The following is a 20,321-nucleotide window of genomic DNA, read 5'->3' as shown; positions in this document are numbered from 1 at the left end:
TATGCAGGCTCCCGTGCTCCAGGGCGAGCGCACCGCTGCCACGGTGCCCCCAGAGCCGTTCCTTCTGTCGATCCTCCCGCTCCTGCTCGCGCCCTTCCCGTCGCCGCTCCCACGCGCGCTGCTGAGCCAAGCGGCGAGTCAGGCAATCCACTACCTTTCTGTGTCGCCCGATGACGAGGCATACTGGACTCTCGGACGTCAGGACGAGGCTGTCGCCCTCAAGCGGAGGGAACTGATCGAAGGTACGTCGAGCTCGCCGACCGCTCAAGGGACAGTGCGCCTGCAGAGGACACTTCTAACGGTTGACCAGAGCAGCCGGCAACCTCGACGACCTCATCCTCTCGCTCCCGCACTTCCACTTCGACCTCGAGGAGCTGCGCTGCCTCATCTCGCTCTCGCTTCCGCACTCGGCCGGCGCAGAATCCCTCGGCGTCGTTCTGGTGTGGGAGGACAACACTTCACCCCTGGCGGCGGCGCAGGGCGGAGGCGCCGCGACCGACTCGCCAGCCGAACAGGACGACGTCCGTCCCGGATGGACCTTCCTCGAGCTTCAAGCCCTTGCGAGCCCGCCCGACCAACTCACAGTCCCCGGAACAAACGGCCAGCGGCGCAAGTCGTGGTACCCGACCGTTGGCGATGCTCTCAACGCCGCAACAGACGGGTTCGCCAATGCGCTTTCGCGCGACGAAGGCGGACGGGCGGCTCCGCCGGCGCCCCTCGACTTTGCTGCGTTGCGCGACGAGCCGAGTGCGGACGGCGGGAGAGGCGAGGAGAAAGCCCGGCTGAAGTCGGCAATGGAGATGGCCGAGGGAGAGGGCACCACGCCGGGCGCCATCGGGTCTGCCGAGGATTTCTGGGCGGGCTGGAGTGACGAAGAGGGTGCTGCGGAGGCGGCAGGCGCGAGTGCTGAACTAGCAGGGTCGGACAACGAGGAGTACTGGGCGGCGTATGGCTCGGTCGACTCGCAGGTCGGTGACGACGATGATGCGAGTGCTCTCAAGGAGCCCGCCGCCCAAGACGTTGGCGAAGTGGGAGTAAAGGGCCGAGTGCACCGCTCATCGACTATCACGCCGGCAACAGCGAATCTGACCACCTCTTCGGCGCCTCACGCTCCTCAGCCCGCGGCGTCTTCGTCCCAAGGCCCGCTCTACTTCTCCACCACCCTCCCTCCGCTCACTCCGTCTCAGTTCGGCCTGTCGCCGACACAGGCCGATCCCGATGCCTCGCGCTTCTCGGTCACGTCCACTTCGCAATACTCGCCCAATCCCTCCCCGAACAGCCCGTCCTCCCCACTCGGAGACTCGCAACGCTCTCCCGCTCAGGCGGCGACTTTCGCATTGCCTCAGCAACCCATGCAGGCTCCGACTTCGAGGCCAGCCCCGTCTGCACCGACACTGGCGGGGCAACCCATCTCTCCGCCTCCCCATCGTCCGTCTCCTGCGCAGCGACCGAGCGCACCTCCGCACCAGTTGCCCTTTACCTCCCTCGTTCCCGTCTCTGCTCAGGGACGGGGCGAAGCGTCGCCAAATCGCTTGGGCACCTCGCCTAGTCGGTACGCGCCGCCGTCTAAGGCGCGAGTTTCTCCGCAACATTCCCAGAGTCGGCCGCATAGCAGCGGTGGTCCGCGTCACCTGAGGCTCGGTTCGGACGTGCTCAAGGCACTTCCGTCCTTTCCTGCCTTTCCGGTTCGGCCGAAGGCGCACTCCACGTCGGCGCCTTCGACACCGGTTGGGCTCCCCTCGTCGCAGTCGGGGCCCGCGAACGGATCCGCCGGCTCGCAAGGCTACTTCGCGACGGAGAAAGTGTCGCCATCGTCGTCGCCACATCGCGCAGAACCACGCAGCTCAACCTCCCCTCCGCCCGCCCCGCCGAAGAAGCTTCTCACCTCGCCCAACCGTCCCGCCACCTTCGCCCCTCAGTACACGAACTTCCTTCCCGTAGGCGCGACACGCGCTGCACCACCTGCGCCTCTGTCTCCGACGCGAGCAGGTCCTCCGATTGCTGTACACGCCCAGCAGCCTCGGTCGCCTGTCTCGCCCGTCTCGCCCACGTCGCCCGCGCGCCCTCCGCGACCCGACGAGCCTCGCCCAGTCCCAACTCGCTCGGCCACTCAGCAGTCCTCGCAGCGCGTGTCGCCGCCGGACTCGCCGACGACGCCGTCCGCCGACCTGCCGCGCATCACGGTCCGCTCCGGTTCGCTGACGTCGCCCCTCCCTTCCACCGCGACGTTCGCCGGCCCATCGGCGCAGACACCTCCGCAAGCGCACACGCCCTCCTTCGCGGACCCGCTCCCGCTACCGCGCTTTGCTCTGCCCGCCGCACCGCGCACCCTGTTCCAACAGCCGGACCAGGGGCGGTTGCGCCTCGCCTCGATCGACTCGACCGCGACGGGCCTGACGCACGTCCTCGGCGAGTTTCAAGACGAGGCGGCGATCGACCTGCGCGCGGCGGCGGCGTTCGGACGCGGTCCTGCCGCCGCACCCGCTGGTGATGCTCCTGCCGAAGTGCACGGTCTCGCCGGTAGCGAGGAAACGGGTGCGGATGGCGAGGACGCAGAGAGCCTCAGATTTGCGCTCGCGGGCGTGTGGGGCCTGTGGAAGGGCGGTGCGAGGGGGAGGGAGGAGCTCGACGAGCGGAGGAGGAGGTTCGAGCGGATCGTCGGCGAGGTGCTCAGGAGCTAGACGCGATCTTGGCGGCGTAGAGCGTGTCGGATGTAGTAGACCTTCCGCTAGCTCTCAACTCGTGAGCGCGAGACGGAGTCGAGATTCATGCACGCGAGAGGCAGTTGAGAAGGTCGAACTTCGTGCAGTCCCAAATCGGCTTGAGGGCACAGGCAGCTAGTCTCAAGCCTACTGTTCGCTACGACAGGGTTGCAAGTCACTAGAGCTGGAGCCCGGGGATAGCCTCGAAATCAAAATCGCCCAGGCAGCCTCCCCTTTTCCCGAGTGTGACGGAAAGGTCCTGTCGGCCTTATGTGTCGTCGCAAGACCGGGCGTCAATTCCCGCTCGTAGAAGCACGTTCCAAGGATGCTGCACGATCGCAGGACGGCCGGAGAGCCCCTGATGCGAGCAGATCACAGATTGAAAGGCGCGCCTCGACGCGTGCGCCGTCGTCTCCGATCACAAAGTGCTGCAGGCAGCTGCCACTCGATCTTGCAGCTTCGAAATGCTGGTGAAGCGCATTAACGCACATCTGTTGGTGCGATGCATAATAGAGTCGGTGTAAGTCGACGATGATGACAGCAAAAGACGGTTTGCGGCGTGATGCTGGCGCAGGGGCGAACGCCCACTGTCTGACTGGGGTGTGCGAGTCTGTATAGTGCTACTGCCCGACCAGAAGATCACACAGGGGCAAGAGGCGAAGTGCAGCGAGGCGGAGGAGAAAGAGGGGGCACTTGCAGGAGGGTGCGCTCTCCACCAGCAGGACTTGCGAGGCTGGGGCAGTACACCCGAAAGGTATCGGTCAGCTTGCGGTGCTCTGTATGGTCCAGCCCGACGAAGTCGGCGGGGGCGTGGTCGCCGTCGTCCCTTTCTTAGCGGCTGGCTCCTCCTGCCTCTGCTCGCCGCCTCGCGCCCATCCTTGCGCCCGGGCACAGCTGCACAGGGTCCGTCAGCCCTCTTGAGGTCTCGCCTAGCCCTGTACCGACCCGTGAGTCCTTTCTCGAGCTCGGCGTCGCTTCCGCTGGACCACCTGGCTCGTCCAATCTCGCTCGCTTTTCACCCTCGCACGAGCTTGGGCGGGCGCAGCGAAGGGCCAGCGATCTCGGCAGAGCTCGAGTGCAATTGGTTGCGCTCAGCAGGTCGCCGGGGAGGAGCGCACGGACGGCATCACCCCTTTGCCCTGCTCGCTGCGCCGGACCATCCCCACCAGGCCCCGTCCAGGCGACGCAGAGCTCTGCGCTGACCAGAGCTGCGTCGATCGACAGCACAGCACCCCGCACACTCGCTTCGCCAGGTCGAGCGGGCGCAGGACCTCCCTCTTCCACCGGTCACCCCCCCTCGATCTCTCCCCGCCGGGCACCATCACATCGTCTTGCCGCCTCGCCACAAGCTGCTTCCGCTCAACGGACAGCCATGACCGCTCTCGAGACTCGCTCGCAAGCTTCCGCCGCCCTCGCCCAGCCTCGGCCCAGGCGGGAGCGCCAGACTCGCTTGCAGGAACACCTGCGCACCGTCAAGCCCGGATCGCGCAGCTCGTCCCCGGCCGGCAAGAAGCCCGTCTCTTCCGGTTCCTCGTCGGCTTCCAAGACGCTGCCGCGATCCCTCGCTTCCGCCGCCGCTCCTTCCGCTCGTCGTAGCGAGGCAGTGGTTGCAGAGCAATCGACGAGCTCCGGGCGGCCAAAGCGCCGGGCGGCGGCCAAGGTCGTCATGCAGGAAGCCGAGTCGAGTAGCTCGGGCGAGGATGACGAGGACGAGGACTCCGATCCTGCCGACGATGTCGCCGAGGAGTCCCCGAAGGCGTCGAAGCGCTCGCCGGTGCGGAGCAAGAAGCGCGCTTCGGTCGAGAGCGAGGACGACGAGCTGGCTCCCTCGCTTACTCCGAACGGCAGGACGACCGGACGCAAGTCGCCAGTTAGGCCCCAACCTTCTCCGTCGGCTCCCGCCTCGACGCCGTCAAAGAAGCGCGTTCGCGAGCCGAGCGATCTCGGGCTCAACGTTGGCGCAATGAATGCCGCCGAGGTGCAGCATCGGCTTGCGTACGAGAAGACCGAGCTCATGGCCAGGCTTGCGCAGCATGGGTGCGTTTCGCTCTCCTGCGGTCGTGCAGACCTGTCGACTTACCCTCGCTTCCTCTTCAGTATCGTCCCTCAGCCGGACATCCTCGACCGCGCACTCGACCGCATGTCGCGCTCAAATGTGCAGTTCACGGTCGAGGCCTTCCTCCGCACGCTCTCTACGCTGGATGCGAACGCCTCCCCTGTTCAGCGCCCGACGCTCCCGCATCTCACGGTGTCCGTCCCGCCGCCCTCCAAGAAGGTCACCTTCAGCACGCTCGAGTCGCCGTCGACGCCTTCGTCGACAGCTGGCTCACTCTACCAGAGCCCGCCACCGCCCAAACCCGCTGTCGCTTCGCAGCCTGTTGCGCCGCCCATGCACCTCCTGCCATCCCCGCCGCCGTTCGGCATGGACGCCCGCGCTCGTCCGCCCCCGTCCGCGCTCCACACGACACGCATGGCGTCCGTCCCGTCCCGCTCGCACTCCATGCCGTCACTCCCGACACTCAACACGACACTCCCGACTCCTCCTCTGACCGCTTCGTCGCCTACTACGGCTGCACCAGGCGCCGTTCCCGGCCTTGTCGCTACGTCGGTGGCCGGCATGGGCCGCGTCGCGCTCTCGCGCCGCAACATGTTCAGCTCGCTCGGGCCCGACTCGATGCAGCAGGCCCTCTCGTCGCCGGTCGACGCGCCGTCCCCCGCTCGCCCGAACGTCCCGCCTATGACGCCCACCGAGTTGTCGACGCCGCAGAGCAATCTCCTGCCCGCTTTCGGGTTCTCGGCCGGTCCGTCGCCGGAGAAGCGGGCAGACGCCCGTCCATCCCTCGCGAGGAACGTCTCGTCCGCCGCCTCGCTCACGAAACGCATGTCGAAGCTCCAGTCATGGCTCGCCGAGGACGACGACCTGACTTCGGACGAAGACGAGGACAAGGGAGGTGCGGGCGGTAGCGTTGCTGCCGAGGCCATGCTCAAGGCCAAGATTGCCTCGAGCGCCGCCTCCTCGCCCATCAAGCCGTCCTTCGATGCCGCGATGCAGCTCGTCGATGCGCCAGCGAGCGACGACGAGCGCGAGCCGCGCGTTCAGGGCGGACTTGGCGGCAAGAGCGTGCAGGTGCTGCGTCAGTCGCACCACCGCCAGCAGCTCGAGCAGCAACAGCTTCACCAGCAGTCGAGGCAGGCGAAGCAGCAGGCGGCGGTCGAAGACCCGCAGCAGGGCATGACGACGCGGGCGTCGACTCGCGCTGCGGCCAAGGGCAAGGGCAAGGCAGTCGTCGAGTGCATCTGCGGCAAGGACGCCGAAGGCCATCACGCTGCTGCCCGTTGCAGCGAGTGCGACGTCGCGTTCCACCTCGCCTGCATCAGCGTCGTCTCGGCGGCGCTCCTCCCCGACGCGTGGACCTGCGTGCGCTGCGCAGACGTCGTGACGGACGAGGCGCAGGACGTCGACCCGGTCGAGCCGAACGTGCAGACGACGCCGCGTCTTCAGAACAAGCGCGTGCGCATCGGCACAAACTCGACGCCGCACATTTACCAGGAGCCGACCTTTGTCGCCTCGACGCCCGTCTCGGCGCCGCGCGGCAACAACTTCTCCCACTGTGCCGACATGGCCCTCGCGCCCTCGCCGACGCAGTCGCCGATCCGCCGCTTCGCCTCGACCACCATCGCTCCGCCAACCAGTCCGATCCCGAGCGCGAGCAAGCTGCCGATCCCGGTGACGCCGAAATTTGGCGAAGCGACGATCCGTGCGCCCGGGGACTACTCGCCGACGTCGCCGCAGAACTGCCGCACGCGCGCAGGGCGCACGCGCATGGTCAGCGGCGGCGCATTCCTTGGGAGCGAGTGGATGAACGCGTGGGATGGACAGGCGTATCCGGACGAGTCTGCGGCACCTTCCGCCGTTGCAGCGTCGGGCTCGGGTCGCCTGTCGGCGCTTGTCGACGACGAGTGGCAGCTACCGTCCTGGAGTGACGTGACGATGACCCCCTCGCGCGCGCTCTCGTCGTCAACGCCCGGCAGCGCCGCCTCGTCCGCCGTCTGGGATACGCCTTTCGCGCGCTCGTCCCATGCTCGCCGTCCGAGCAACGGTTTTGCGCCAGTCACGACGCCGCATCACCTTCGCACGCCGTCTCAGGACTTCCTCGCCGCGCTCGACCGCGATGCTGCAGCTTCGATGCAGCAGCACTCTGCGCCGTCGCACGTCTTTGCGCAGCGTCTCTTCGGCAGCGACTCGCCCTCCTCGCACCCTTCCTCTGCGCTCTTCGATGCGCACCAGCACCAGCACCACGCCTTTTCTTCGCCTGCCGGTCGCCCGCCTTCCCCGCTCAACCCGCGCCGCAACCTCCCGCACTCGCAGTCTTTCAACGGCGCCGCGGACCCGCACGGACACCAGCGCAAGGTCTCGCTTGGCGACGGGCTCGCCAACCCGTGGCACTCGACCGAGCTCGCCTCTTCCGCGATGAAGGCGACGCAGTCTGCGCCAGGCGGCAGGCTCCCGCCGCCGCAGCTGCAGCACCACCACTTTGCTCCCGGCGCCGGCATGCACGTGCCGCTGTACCATCACCAGCCGGCGCAGCATGCGGCGCTCGTCGAGCAGCAGATGCTCGACGACCTGCTCGTCTGAGCGCCTGTCGGCCTCGAGCCACGTCCGTACCCCTCTTCCGCACTTCCTTGTTTACTTTTCCGCTGTACCACATGCTTTGCTCGCCTCTGTCTCCCCCATCTGCCACGTCGTACTTATCCGTACCCACTCGCATCCTCAACACTCGTTCTCCATCCTCTCGCCCTTGATCGTCTCCCTTGCTTAGTCGCGCGCGCCGCACATTCTCGTGATCATGAGCATGCAAAAACGTAGCCATTCGCACCCTCTTCCGCTAGTCCAATCGTGAGCATACTGCTCGAAAGGTGCGGAGGAGCCCGTGCCCCTGCGCTCTACAGACTGGCCCGCCAGCCTCGCAGCTCCGTACAGCCCTCCTACTGCGCACGCTCTGACCCGGGACCGAGTTGGCGGAGAGCGAAAGACGCTGAGCGCCGGGGAAGGATGTGCAGAAAAGGCGTCGTCGCAGGGGATGGTCGTTGAGGCGGTCAACGGAATGCGCCTCGCTCAGGTAGCGGCGGTCTGCCGATCCAGTCGTGCCGAATGTGTCGGCGGCACGTGGCGGATGCTGGCGGAATCGAGCCATCGTCGCCTTCTCAGCTGTCGGCGTAGCTCTCCGCCTTGAACCCGAGTAGACTGGACATGTAGCCTATCGCCTCGAGCGCGGGAGAGCGCATCCAGGACGAGGTGTTTGTCGTGGAAACGAGCGGCGCGGCGATCTGCGCCGCTTCGAACGGGACCTCGTACTGCTCCCAGTCGAAATCGGGCGTATCGTGGTAGATAAGCGGGGGCGGATCGAGCTGCGGACACCGCATTGGCAGCCGAGTTGAAGGCCAGACTGCACGGGAACGAGCGCGTGAGCGGCAGACGGTACCCGAGCGGAGCACGACACGCACGCGAGTGAGGCGGCGCGAGCGGAGCGCTCGTAGAAGTGCTCGCAGGCATGCTTCTCAGAATGTCATTCTCGGCCCAGTCGTGACGCAAGCGGCGTTGTCGATCATAGCACCGCTGGCGAGCATCGTACAGAGCTGTTTTCGGGAAGCGCTTGAACCGCGTCAGCGTCGGGTGGTGCAAGGCAGGGCAGCTATCAGGGAACGGGAAGCAGCACGCACCCCAGGCGCTGCAGAAGCGCACCTGTCGCCGCTCCTTGAGCACGACGAGCGCCGCACGGAGACGGCGTTTTCGATCCTCGGTCAGCCACCGCCCGTCGAGTGCGAGTTCCGACTCATAGGAGGTCTGTAGCAACGTGTCATCCTCTTCGTCCTCCCGCAAGCATGCCCAGAAGCGCGGATCGACGGTGTGAAACCAGACTTCGAGCGCGCGTGTCCAAGGCGGCGGGCCTCTGTGCGGCGCTGTGAGCGACTGCAGAGCGGCGAATTCGGAACAGGGCAAGAAGGCTTGGACGAGCAAGCTCTTTGACAGGATGGGGATGAGATGCTCCACGGCGAGGTCGCTCGGTGGGATCCACGCGGTGGCCGACATGCCCCGGAGTGGCGTGTGTACACACGCACGCGAGTGTTCACAGCCCTTTGATAGCGGATAGCGGGTGCGGAGCTTCCTCGATTATTCCGAGCGTGATGTGCGAGAACCAAGCGAGAGCTGACCTTCATCTTTGCCAGTTCTTGTCAACCTGCTACAGGAGCTTGCCATCTCTCGCCTTCAGTGTCTCACGGTATAATAGCCTGGTGCAGGGCGTCCAAGCACGCTCCGCTAAAGCAGCGGGGACGTAAGACCATGTGACCGGAGTGCTCAAGCAGGAACGGCAGAAGTCGTGAACCAGTTTCACAGGTCTCCATCTACGTCGAGAACGTCATCCTCGACTGCGAACCCTGCCGCGACGCCCAGCGCCGGCGGCTTGCCCAGCCCGCCGAGCCCGCTCCCACCGCTGTGCTGCCGGTCGGCCGCGGCCGTCCTCGAGCTGTTGCGCCGCAGCAGCCCGCGCCGCAGCTTGTCCCCCGCGAGCGAGGACGACCCGCCGCCCGTGGCGGTGGCGGGGTGCAGCGACGAAGAGAGCGACGAGGCGTCGTCCTCGCTCGCAGGCGCACTCCCCTCGCCGCCGCCGAACGAGCTCGTCGAGATGATCGAGCTCGCTTGCGAGTTGCTGCGACCGAGGCGCGGGAGGAAGCTGCGTCGTTTCGTCGAGGGACCGCTCGCCGCCGCCGCAGCTGCTGCAGCTGCTTGAGCGGGCGAGAACGACGACGCGCCGTCGCTCGAGGCGCGCGCGAGCAGCGGCGGCGGCGGGCGCACTCGCGCGCCTCCTGCGAGCGCCGAGGCGGGCCGCAGCGGCGGCGGGAAGACGTCCTCCTCGTCGAGCGAGTCCATCGTCCGGCTGCGCTGCCGCGCCGAGATGACGCGTTCGACGCCGACGAGCGGGTCCGGCGGCGCGACGCGTGCGGGAGCGTCAAGCACGCCGCCCGTGCCGACAAAGGGAACGGGAGGCGCGAGCGGCCCGTCCCCGCCCGCCGACGAGAGCGACGACGGCTCCTCGGTGAGCAGCGTCGGCGAGGCCGTCAGGCCCGTCGCCGCGCCCGATCCGGGCTCGTCCCCGTCTACTGTGTCGTCACCCGACCCAAGGATCACGGGCGTGCTGTAGCCCGTCTCGGGCGGCGGTGCAGCCTGCGGAGCGGAAGAGCTGCCTCGACGGCTGCTCGGCGGCGGAGGGCGGTAGCGCGAGCCTGACGAGGGGCGGATGATGCGCAGTAGCGCATCCATCTCGCTTTGCCGGTCATCTGCAGTGAGGAGCGAGGCGAGCACGGCGACCATCTGCCGCCTGCGGGCGAAAGCCTGAGCGGTTGCAGGCGAGGATGCGGTGATGACCGGCGAAGGTGCGGGCCCGGGCGTCGAAGGTGTGGGTGGAGCAGTGTTGAGGCGGGACGAGGACGTGCTTGGGAAGGTCGGAGAGGGAAAGGCGGACAGGTGGTTCGGATCCGGGGAGAGGCGGGAGGGTGAGGAATGCTGGCGCTGGGGACCTGCCGCGGGCAGGACGCGTGCCGGTGCGGCGCCGCCAGGAGGATGCGGCTGCGAGTGAGAACGCCGAATGTCGGGCGGGGTAGGCGGCGAGGCAACCGAGAGGGATGGACGTCGGCTGTTCGGGCGCGACTCGTCCTCGGTCCAGGCACCGTCGCGCTCGCCTGGCGCGGAAGAGCGGTACAGGTAGTCGAATAGAGGCTCGAGGCGGTCCATCTCGGGGTGCAGGATGTTGTCGCGAAACTCGATGAGAGCGATGCGACGCACGTCTATCCGCCCTTCGTCGCGTCGCGGGCGCACTCGCAAGCGGCCGGCTCCTTCACCAGCGCCGCCGAGCGCTGCTCGTAACCGCTCGTCGCAGCGGAGAACCCAGAAGATGGCCTCGAGGTGCGGGAGGATGCCGGTGAAGAAGAAGAGCCAAATCTCATTCAGGCGCGAGAGGAGGCGGTCGTTGCTGAGCGGTACAGCGGGCGCAAGCGGCGAAAGCTTGTGAGCCAGGGTCGTCAAGCCCGTGCGGATGAGATCGGTCAGGTCGGCGACGACGAGACCGGTGACGAGGGACGAGAGGTCGAGGGAAGGGGTATTGCCGGAGGAGCTCAGGCGCGAACGGGACTGGTAGCGCGCAAAGGTGCGCTGGACGTGGGTCAAGACGAGCTCGTTGAGGTCCTCGACAAAGCCGCGGATGCCTTCGCCGTTGCTGCGGAGAACCTGGATGAGCGGAAGCAGCGCCATGCAGGAGCGAGAATGGAAGAGCACACAAGAGCGGGAGGACGCGGATGCAGACCTGCTGCCACACGTCGTCGCTTTGACGTGCGTCTGCGCCCGGCTCGAGCGCAGCGGCGACGTTCCTGGCGTTGTAGGACTCGAAGGTGCGCAGTTGCGGCGGCGCGGGCGAGGTGGACGAGGTCGAGAGGGCGAGCTTGGCGCTGCTGCGGGTGCTGTCTCGCCTGCCAAAGCCCGGCAGGACGCCCTTGGTCGCTGGCTGTGCGCCTGCGACGAGCGAGACGCCTCCGCTGGACCTGCGGCGGGTCGGGGCGAGCTGTGCGGCGGCGCGGAGGGCGTCGAGGGACTGTGCGATGCGCGAATTGGAGCGTGCGACTGCTCCGTCGGTCACGCTGGCGCTGCGCGTCCTCTCGCGCGCTGTGTCGGCGGGCGCAGGCGGGTGGAGCGCATCCCGAGACGACGACGCGACCGACGCGTCTCCCGCGCGTGCGGCCATAGGGGAGGCGCACAGAGCTCGAGTGTGGCGAGCTGAGACGCACACGCGCGTCTGCCGCTCCGCACGAGCACAATTTCGCGGCGATGACGGAATCGAACGAAGTGTCGCCTCGCTTGCTCAGGGTTGCTTCTCTTCGCTCGCTCTCGTTCTGCTGGGCTGGACTGTGCCAGAGATGCCGGGACTCTTGCGTGCTTTTGCGCCTCGCCTGCCGCGCGCTTCCGCCGCGCCTCGCCGCGCCCTCTCGACGCCGGCGTTCTGCTTCGACATCGACGGCGTCCTCAAGCAGGGCGAGCACGTCCTGCCCGAGGCAAAGCAGGTCATGCAGATCCTCTCCGGGAACAACCCGCTCGGCAAAAAGTACCCCTTCATCTGCGTCACCAACGGAGGTCCGCTCTCTTCCCCTTCTCTCTCTTCGATCTACCTTCCGTTTGAAGGCTGACCTCTCGTGCGTCGTGACACAGGCGGTAGTCTCGAGTCGGAGCGTTGCAAGAAGCTGACGAAAGAGCTCGAGGTCGAGGTGAGCCCTGTTCCTAATTTCCCTTCTGGCTTCCGCGGCTGATTCCCTCGTCTCTGGCAGATCGGCGAGCACCAGATCGTCCAGTCGCACACCGTCTTCCGCTCTCTCGTGCCCAAATACGCCGACAAGCCCGTCTTCATCGTCGGCGGCAATTCGGACCGGTGTCGGCGGGTCGCAGAAGCGTGCGTTCCGCGCCCTTGTGCCACTGGCAGGCAGTCCTGACCGCCTTTTCCGCAGATACGGCTTCAAGCACGCCTACATCCCTGCAGACCTCCTTGCATGGAAGCCTGCCATCTGGCCTTACCACAAGCTCACGGAGAAGGAGCGGTCCTATGCCAAGGTGGGCGGTCCCGCAGCAGACCTTCGCGACACACGCACGCAGCTGATCCGTGTCGCCGCGCTATCCAGGACGCCGACTTCTCGACCATCTCGTTCGGTGCCATCCTCGTCATGCACGACAGCCGCGACTGGGGACGCGATATCCAGCTCGTGACCGACCTCGTGCTTGCGCAAGACGGCGTCTTCGGCACGCTCAAGCCAGCAAACGACGCCGCGGCGTGGGCGCCCGAGCGCCAGATTCCCGTGCACTTTTCGAACCCCGACTTGCTGTGGGGGAACGAGTTTAGCCAGGCGAGGTTTGGGCAGGGCGCGCTGCAGGAGAGTATCGCGGCCGTGTACAAGCTCGTGACCGGGCACGAGCTGCAGCGGTGCGTCTCGCCCTCGCGCTGCACTCGAGACCTTCGCTCACGGATCCTCGCACTGCAGAACGACGGGCGGCAAGCCCACCCGCGCGACCTACGACTACGCCGCCTCTCTCCTCGCGCAGCAGTACACGGCCGACTCTCCCGCGTCCATCAACCTGCGCCCGACCGGACCCGCGCCGTCGCTCCCCGGCCGCGTCTACATGGTGGGCGACAACCCGGCGAGCGACATTGCGGGCGCCAACGCGTACGGGTGGGAGAGCATCCTCGTGCAGACGGGCGTCTTCCGCGGGTCCAAGCCCGGAGAGGCAGAGCATGTGCCGACCGTCGTCAGGCGCGACGTGCTCGAGGGGATCAAGTGGGCGCTCGAACACGAGGGCGAGGGTGAGGCCGTCAGCCATGTCCCGCCGGCGCAGGAGACGGTCACGCATGACGGGCCGCGCGAGTGAGGGGCGCACAGAGACAGCCAATAGACGATAGACGAGTGTGTGTGCATAGCATAACATTAACGAGAGGAGGAGGGTCTGTGTGCGAGAGACGGCGGCCAGCGCCATCTCAGAGAAGAGGAAGGCACACGCTACAAAGCCAGGAAAGTGTCTATGTCTGCAGATCGCGGCGCACTCAGAACCGCGTCCCGAGGAACTCGCCGCCGCGCGTCGCCTGCTCCGAGAAGCTGTCCTTGAACGCGGCGAGGCCAGCGCAGATGCCCGCGGCGAGGAAAGCGAGCGAGACGATGAGCCACAGGACGCCCCAGCACTGCGCCGAGCCGCCGTAGCGCTTGGCAAAGACCGAGGCGTCCGACTCGTTGACCTTGCGGAAGATGAGGTCGTCTGGTCGAGCGGGAGAGTCAGTTCAGTGAATCCCTCCCCAAGCTGGGCCTGGACTGACCGCAGATGTCGTACGCCGAGTACAGGCTGCTCATAACGCCGAGGAACAGGACGTAGAAGCGCAATGCGACCCCATGCGCGATAAAGTAGAACGCGACAATCAAGCCCGTGGCGACGAGAATGGTGACGATCGTCAACCAGTCCTTGCGACCCCACCAGAGGGTCAAGAGGAACGAGACGCCGATAACGATACCGGCGACCTTGCTCGCGACGACGTCGAATCCGCAGAAGACAAGAAGAGCGCCGATGAGAGAGCTGTGAGAGCGAGGACGGTCAGCGCGGATCTCGAGCCAACGAGCTGCTAACGAACGCACCTGCCGAGGTAGCCCGCCGGCAGCGTAATGGCGCCAATGCCGCCTGCCATCATGGTGCACCCACCCTCGTTCGGATCGAGGGTGATGCTCTTGATCTTTGCGCCGGTGCAGCAGCCGGTCGCAGCGTGCGAGAACTCGTGCCACGCGACGATGAGTAGCTTGAATGGCCAGAGAACGTAATGCACAACGGGGAGGTTCCACAGGATGGTGATCACGACGGCGTACTGTCGGCGGAATGTCAGCCCGGGGGAAACCCGAAGGAGAACGACGAGGAACGCACGGCAGCGATGACTCCCAGAGTGACCTTCTGCGTGTCGTTCGGCGCCAGAGACCTCCTCGCAAGCTCTGGCGAGTCCCATGCGCCTGTCTCGCTCGCCGCCAGCGCACGCTTGAGCAGGCCGCCTCGCTCAACTGCATCGCCGAGGGCGCGTCCCCGCAGCGCAGTGCCCGCGAAGAGGGGTGCAGTGCGCGTATCGAGTGCGTCGATGCTGTCTGAAGTAGTGTGTGGATCGGCGAGTATTGCGCGAGAGGACGAGGCGACGGGCGCAGCGGTCGCAGCGGGAGCGTGCGCGACGAGGTCGAGAGGAGACGAAAGGAGAAGGAAGGGCGGCATGGCGAGAGGTCCTTGGAGCTCTGCAGTGTGACCTCGAGTGGCCACAGGCAGCAAGAGCGCAAGTGGGCGGCGGCTGCCTCTGCGTCTTCGCGCTGCTGCGCGCGGAACTGGCGAGGCGGTGCAACCTCGACGCACGTCTCGCTCTGTCCGTCGCACCGTGAGGATCTGCACAGGCTCAAAGGAGACTGCAAGCCCTGCTAAGGTCACGGTCGAGCAGCCCACCCTTCGACCGCGCGTTCGCTGCCAGACCGCTCATCGCTTAGTCGCATCTCTGGCTCAGGCTGGCCGTTCCTCAGCGTCCCGTGCGGTGCTCTGCGCTCTGCGCTGTGCTCGCAAGCCGTGTGCGGGCCCGCACAGCTTCGTGAATAGCCCGCGGATTCGCATTCCACTTCGGGCGTCTCGGCCGAAACCTATCTCACCCCCTCATGCCCTCCGCGTTGTCGGAACGCGGTCATTGCAAGTTCCGAAAGCTCCGTCTAACTTTGTATCGCGGCGGCCAGTCTGTCACCCCGCCGGCGCTCTCCCTCACTCCGCTTCTGCACCGCAACGCTTCCTCGTGCTCATTGTCCGCTATGCCTGTTGCTACCGACTCGTACGACTCCTCGACCGCGTGGATGCAGCGCGACAGCTACGGCTACGGCCGCAACCCGCCCAACCCCAAGTGCGCCTCCTGCTGCGCTCCTGCCCGCTATCTAGCTCGGTCTGATAAGCCCTCGGTGCACTCGCAGCTGGCCGAACGGCGCCAAGGTTGCCGTCAACTTTGTGCTCAACTACGAAGAGGGTGGTGAGCGCACAATTGAGGACGGCGACGCCGGGCCCGAGACGGTGCGTTCTCAGCTCAACCACACCGCACGGAAAGCACAATCCGGGTGCCCGTGCTACCGAGTTGTATGACCTGACAGTTCGATCTGCACGCAGGCGCTGCACGAATTCAAGGGGCTTGAGCAGCCTGCGGGCCGCCGCGACCCAACCGTCGAGAGTCAGGTGCGACCAGTTCCATGTCTGAGCTGCGATCCTAGGTCTTTGACCGTCCTCACACCTGTCTAGTTCGACTATGGCTCGCGCGTCGGCATCTGGCGCATCCTCGACTTGATGGAGTCGAACAACATCGTGAGCTTCCCACTTCAGCGGCCTCGCTTTGCTGCCTTCTGCAATTCGCTCGGTCGCTCGCCTGTTTCACGCAACTGAATCACGTTTTTACGCCTGCCTTCAGCCCATCACCTTCTACGCGGTCGCTCGCGCTTTCGAGGTGAGATTCCGCCCTCGCGGTAGTCACTGAATTTCCCTCTCACCGATCTCCTCCCGACAGCGCAACCGCGAGGTCGCCAAGGCTGCGTGCGAGAATGGTCACGAGGTCGCGAGCCAGTAGGTCCGCATTCCGTTCCTCTGCCTGCGCGAAGGGCCTGCCGGTCGCTCTTCGACCCCTGTGACCTCCTCGAAGCACACGCTGATCTCTCTCGCAACGAATTCAGCTGCTTCAAGTGGCAGCCACATGCGGACATGGCACCCGAGGAAGAGGAGCAGTGGATCCGCAAGGCCGTCGAGTCGTTCAAGAAGACGACGGGCAAAGTCCCCGTCGGATGGGTACGCTGCGCTCACTGCTCACACTTCTCGTTGTTGTGTATGCCCGTTGGGCACATTTGCTGGGACTGACAAGTCTGTTGCGTGCAGTACTACGGCCGTCCGTCTGCCCAGTCCCCGGCCCTTGTTGAGAAGGTCTACAAGGAGCTTGGCGTGCGTTTTCCTGCGCGACCAGCCAGCCAAAGTGGATGCTGAAAGGATCTCCCGTCTATACAGCACGAGTTCCTCTACTGGGCTGGCACGTCGCGCTCTCGTGCCTAGTCGTCTTTGCTCACTCCACGGCTGACATCCCTCGACACGCAGACAACTACGCCGACGACCTTCCCCACTGGACAGTCCGTCCCGGAGACGACCCCGAAAAGGGCCTTCTGATCATGCCGTACAGGTGCGCTCCGCTCCTACTCTGCAAAAGTCTCCTGCCAACGGCACCCTGACGATCGTTCGCCCTGCGCGTAGTCTCGACAACAACGACTTCAAGCTCTGGCACTCGCAGTATGGCTCGACCAAGCTCTGGGCCGAGCACTGCGTCGACTCGGTCAAGACGATTAGGGACGAGGCAATCGCGGGCAAGCGCCACGGCTACGTGACCATCGCTTTGCACACCCGGTGCGTCCCTTTCTCATGCCCTCTCTCCGCCCTTCCCGCTAGTCCTGACCGCAAACCGTGCTCTCCCCAGCTGGGTCGGGCGCCCCGGCCGCTTTGCCGCGCTCAAGAAGATGGTCGAGGAGATCGTCGGCCTCGGCGACGTGTGGTTTGCGACGCGCGAGGACATCGCACGGCACTTTGCGCAGCAGTACCCGTACGGCAGCTTGCCTAAGAGCAAATCAACTGCCTAGGGATACGGTATAGACGGTTTCGGCCCTTCCTTGCAGGGTTTCTTCCTCTGGGTTCTCCCTGGTACATATGCAGTGCAAGTCGAGTTGAGCAGTCAATCGTCGGGGCACGGACAAAGGGTCAGAGAGCGAGCGAGAGGGTCTAGAGTCATGCATGGCGAAGGCAAAGAGAGCCGAAGCGCTGAAGGAAGCAGCCTGCCGCGACGAGCTACATCACGCTGTCGTGACATGCAAGGTCTAGTTGCCGATTATGCCAGCGTTTACACCACCAGCATTCTAGCTCTAGGGCTTCGTCCATTGCTCCCTCCCCTTCACGCTCTTGACCGCCTCGTAGATCCGCTCGCACGCTCGCACAACCATGGCCTCCATCCCGAGCTCCTTGGCCTCGAGCAGCTCGACGCCCGCAATCGCCGACGGGTCGACTGAGCCAGACTCGACGTCGCCGTTCTGGAAGAGCGGGCTATGCGCGCGGAGGTAGGCCGGCCAGACGCACTTGTCCTGCACGGGCGAGCGAGAGTCAGTTACTGCGATACGGGGAACTGATAGACCGCGAGCACGAAGGTTCTGCAGATCAGGAGGAAGGCGCAGCAGACTGACCCAGTACTCGGGCGGATCCTGGCAAGACGAACAGAAAGGCACGAGAAGAAAAGATCGTCAAGGTCTGAACGGTTGAAAGCCGCGCATATGTGGAATCACGCACCCGCCACAGAGACCCCTCTGCGCTCGAGAGCACTGGTCAGTACAACGGGTAAGTGCTCGAAAGTGAAGGAGGAAGAGATGCGAGAGACGAACCCGCGGTGTGCTGCAGTCGGCGTGCGGAAGTGTCAGTCGCGGAAGCGAGTACGACACGCTGCCTTCAGGACTCACATAACCATGTCGCTCCTCCCTCCGCTTCTTGAGGACGGCGTGGTCCTCCCGCATAAAGAAGCGGACATCAAAGTGCCTCACGCTTTCCGGGTCGACGAGCATGAGGAAGCCCTCTGCTACCACGATCGTCCTGCGCGTCAAAGCGTCAGCAGAACTTTCGGCTGCACGGTTTTGCTCGAGACGCACGGCTTGTCCTCCATTCCCTGCAAGAGCTCCTCGAACTTGCGCCGCCATGTCCGCTGCGTCTCCTCCGAGATGGGCACTGGCACCTGCTCGTTCAGGTGGTCGTGGCTCGCATGCCCCTCGGGTATCCGCCCCGTCTCACGCAGCGTCCGGAGCGCCTCGCGCTGCTTGTCCCACAGGATCGCGCCGGCCGCGTCGTCCCAGTCCTGCCAGCCGTACCGCGGGTCGACGGGCACCAGCTCGGCGGGCGGCGCAAAGTCGTCCTGAAAGACGCAGATCGAGTCGGGGATGATGCGCCCAAGGTGCTTGGCGAGCGTCGTCTTGCCGGAGCAAGTCGCTCCGCCGATCGCGGCGATGAGGACGTCGGCTGGCATCGCGCTGTGCGCACTTTGAGCAAGCGTTGCGGGTGTATGGACGTTTGAAAGCGGTGCTGCGCTCTCGGCGTGCTGCTTGAAGCTGGCCAGATGCAGCAGAGGAGCGTGCAAACGGGTTCGGGCCGGCGGAGGAGATGGGGCCGATGGGGCGGACTTCAGAAAGCGAAGAAGGCGCGCGACGGTCAGATACGCTGTACAGAAGCACTGCACGCCGATCCGGCAGTCTCGGCGGAAACGAGTGTGTTGAAGACGACGTTCGAAGCGAAAGAGGCGGTGCCGCGCTCTCGACGAGGGTCAAGTAAGTCGCGGCATCGTCAGAAACGCCAACAAACGGCTTTTCTGACAGTTTATCTACACAAGCTAGAGCGGGCCGGAGGAGAGATCAACAGCGCTCTAGATGCGGTACTCCGGCAGGACAATCTTCGTGTCCTCCGACGGCCCGTTGTCGCCAAACTGCCGAGTCGCCCACTTGCCCAGTCTCGACTGCAGCAAACGGCTCCCGGCCTCGACGACGTTGCGCTGGACCCGCACGCCGAGTTGAGAGTCCGGGAAGCCATACTTGAGGATCGAGAGCGGGACGTCCTGCGCGTCCTCGATGTACGGCCGACACAGGCGCTCGTACGCCTTGAAAGCCGCCTCGACCTCGCCAGACTGCTTGAGCGAGGCCTTGCGCTGCGCCAGCTCGCCCGCGGCGACGTAAGCACCGAGGATGGCGCACGACGTGCCCATGCCGCTCATGGGCGAGGGGCAGTACCCTGCGTCGCCGATGAGCGCGACGCGGCCCTCGCTCCAGCGCTCGGCGTGCAGCTGCGCGTACTGCTGCATGTAGAAGTCGTCGGAGCCGTCCATGCCGTCGAGGACGCGCTTCGCTTGCCAGCCCGCATCGGCGTAGAGGTCGCGCCAGCGCTGCTTTTGTTCGACAACCGACAGACTGCGGTACCCGTCAAAGTATTCGGTCGAGTTGGCGCAGATCAGGTAGGCCCGAACGAGGGGCGCCTTTCCCTCGCCCGTGTCGGGGCGAAGCCAGACGGACCGTCCGCGCGTCGTGTGATACCACTCTGACCAGGTCCCGTCGCCCAGTTCGGGCTGGTGCGGGATGGAGAAGTACGAGCCGTGGAAGCCGAGGACTGGCTTGTACTGGAAACTCGAGGCGGGGAAGACGAGCGAGCGGCTGCGCGAAGCTATGCCGTCCGCAAGCAGCACCGCGTCGTACTCGCCCGTTGCGCCGCTGTCAAACGTGACGTGTGCCGCCTGGTCGTCCTGCTCGATCGCCTTGATGCTGTCGCCAAAGACGTACTCGGCGCCCTGCGCCTTTGACGCGTTGACGAGGACTCGCGCGAGCTCGCCGCGCTGGATCTCGATCTCGTTCGTCGGCCCAGCAGAGATGCCAAAGCGTGCGCGCCATCGCCCCGTCTCGTCGACCGTCGCCGTCCCTTCCTCCTTGGTGAGCCTCGCCTGGATCGACTCTAGTACGCCGGGCATGCGCTGCACGACCGACTTAGCTGCCCGTCCGTTGATGTCTAGTGATTGGCCGTTCAGACGGAGCGCTGGAGCCCGTTCGACCACCGTCGCGCGGAAGCCGGCACGGGCGAGCCAGTACGCCGCAACGGGACCACCGATGCCAGCGCCAGAGACAAGCACGCGACCAGCCATGGCGACTGGTTCGCCTGCGAGCACGTATCGCAAGAGAAGCGAGCAGCGGCGGGAGCAGCGCCGGCAGCAGCAGACGCGTCTCCGTTCGGCCCGAGAGTACGAAGATAGCCAGAGCCGCGGGCGCCCGATCGAGACACGTCGAGGACCTGCGTGTACGTGCACCAGGCACGAGACTCTGTACCGTACACGTACCTATCGCCCGCGCAGCGATCGAGATGCAGCTTGCTATCAAAAGGCGGGAGGACGAGGAGGATTGAGTCTGAAGTTGGTCTGAAGACCTCCATCTGGTTGAATGCGATTG

General features: G+C 65.6%; 9 protein-coding genes across 9 annotated transcripts; 4 read left to right on the top strand and 5 right to left on the bottom strand.

Annotated features, from left to right (window-relative positions):
- Nucleotide 1: 1 nt before the first annotated feature.
- JCM10292_000530 (uncharacterized protein) lies at nucleotides 2-2,681 on the top strand (the record flags this gene model as incomplete). The annotated part of the gene is made up of 2 exons (XM_076649433.1): nucleotides 2-242; nucleotides 316-2,681. 2 exons carry the CDS (start codon nucleotides 2-4, stop codon nucleotides 2,679-2,681), a joined length of 2,607 nt encoding a protein of 868 aa, XP_076505024.1.
- A 1,393-nt stretch (nucleotides 2,682-4,074) lies between these two features.
- Nucleotides 4,075-7,338, top strand: JCM10292_000529 (uncharacterized protein; the record flags this gene model as incomplete). The annotated part of the gene is made up of 2 exons (XM_076649432.1): nucleotides 4,075-4,739; nucleotides 4,800-7,338. The coding sequence occupies 2 exons, from the start codon at nucleotides 4,075-4,077 to the stop codon at nucleotides 7,336-7,338; spliced, it is 3,204 nt and encodes a 1,067-aa protein (XP_076505023.1).
- Nucleotides 7,339-7,907: 569 nt separating this feature from the next.
- On the bottom strand, nucleotides 7,908-8,126 carry JCM10292_000528 (uncharacterized protein; the record flags this gene model as incomplete). Its single annotated transcript, XM_076649431.1, has 1 exon — nucleotides 7,908-8,126. The coding sequence occupies one exon, from the start codon at nucleotides 8,124-8,126 to the stop codon at nucleotides 7,908-7,910; it is 219 nt and encodes a 72-aa protein (XP_076505022.1).
- Nucleotides 8,127-9,093: 967 nt separating this feature from the next.
- On the bottom strand, nucleotides 9,094-11,497 carry JCM10292_000527 (uncharacterized protein; the record flags this gene model as incomplete). The annotated part of the gene is made up of 2 exons (XM_076649430.1): nucleotides 9,094-10,975; nucleotides 11,037-11,497. The coding sequence occupies 2 exons, from the start codon at nucleotides 11,495-11,497 to the stop codon at nucleotides 9,094-9,096; spliced, it is 2,343 nt and encodes a 780-aa protein (XP_076505021.1).
- Nucleotides 11,498-11,669: 172 nt separating this feature from the next.
- JCM10292_000526 (uncharacterized protein) lies at nucleotides 11,670-13,164 on the top strand (the record flags this gene model as incomplete). Its single annotated transcript, XM_076649429.1, has 6 exons — nucleotides 11,670-11,883; nucleotides 11,959-12,014; nucleotides 12,075-12,196; nucleotides 12,252-12,354; nucleotides 12,423-12,721; nucleotides 12,780-13,164. The coding sequence occupies 6 exons, from the start codon at nucleotides 11,670-11,672 to the stop codon at nucleotides 13,162-13,164; spliced, it is 1,179 nt and encodes a 392-aa protein (XP_076505020.1).
- Nucleotides 13,165-13,336: 172 nt separating this feature from the next.
- Nucleotides 13,337-14,529, bottom strand: JCM10292_000525 (M50 family metallopeptidase; the record flags this gene model as incomplete). Its single annotated transcript, XM_076649428.1, has 4 exons — nucleotides 13,337-13,545; nucleotides 13,604-13,857; nucleotides 13,917-14,140; nucleotides 14,197-14,529. 4 exons carry the CDS (start codon nucleotides 14,527-14,529, stop codon nucleotides 13,337-13,339), a joined length of 1,020 nt encoding a protein of 339 aa, XP_076505019.1.
- A 572-nt stretch (nucleotides 14,530-15,101) lies between these two features.
- On the top strand, nucleotides 15,102-16,946 carry JCM10292_000524 (uncharacterized protein; the record flags this gene model as incomplete). Its single annotated transcript, XM_076649427.1, has 12 exons — nucleotides 15,102-15,190; nucleotides 15,258-15,354; nucleotides 15,448-15,513; nucleotides 15,577-15,639; nucleotides 15,743-15,778; nucleotides 15,839-15,894; nucleotides 16,002-16,113; nucleotides 16,201-16,263; nucleotides 16,327-16,363; nucleotides 16,414-16,495; nucleotides 16,567-16,716; nucleotides 16,787-16,946. The coding sequence occupies 12 exons, from the start codon at nucleotides 15,102-15,104 to the stop codon at nucleotides 16,944-16,946; spliced, it is 1,011 nt and encodes a 336-aa protein (XP_076505018.1).
- Nucleotides 16,947-17,225: 279 nt separating this feature from the next.
- NRK1 (ribosylnicotinamide kinase) lies at nucleotides 17,226-18,367 on the bottom strand (the record flags this gene model as incomplete). The annotated part of the gene is made up of 6 exons (XM_076649426.1): nucleotides 17,226-17,441; nucleotides 17,541-17,558; nucleotides 17,644-17,660; nucleotides 17,736-17,745; nucleotides 17,811-17,940; nucleotides 17,997-18,367. The coding sequence occupies 6 exons, from the start codon at nucleotides 18,365-18,367 to the stop codon at nucleotides 17,226-17,228; spliced, it is 762 nt and encodes a 253-aa protein (XP_076505017.1).
- Nucleotides 18,368-18,760: 393 nt separating this feature from the next.
- On the bottom strand, nucleotides 18,761-20,020 carry JCM10292_000522 (uncharacterized protein; the record flags this gene model as incomplete). The annotated part of the gene is made up of 1 exon (XM_076649425.1): nucleotides 18,761-20,020. One exon carries the CDS (start codon nucleotides 20,018-20,020, stop codon nucleotides 18,761-18,763), a length of 1,260 nt encoding a protein of 419 aa, XP_076505016.1.
- Nucleotides 20,021-20,321: the final 301 nt, after the last annotated feature.

Source organism: Rhodotorula paludigena (assembly GCF_050403205.1).
Source record: "Rhodotorula paludigena JCM10292 DNA, Rt_paludigena_JCM10292v1_ctg24, whole genome shotgun sequence".
Taxonomy (NCBI): Eukaryota; Fungi; Basidiomycota; class Microbotryomycetes; order Sporidiobolales; family Sporidiobolaceae; genus Rhodotorula; species Rhodotorula paludigena.
The sequence above is the reverse complement of the archived record's forward strand: the minus strand, read 5'-3'. Positions and strand labels throughout refer to the sequence as shown.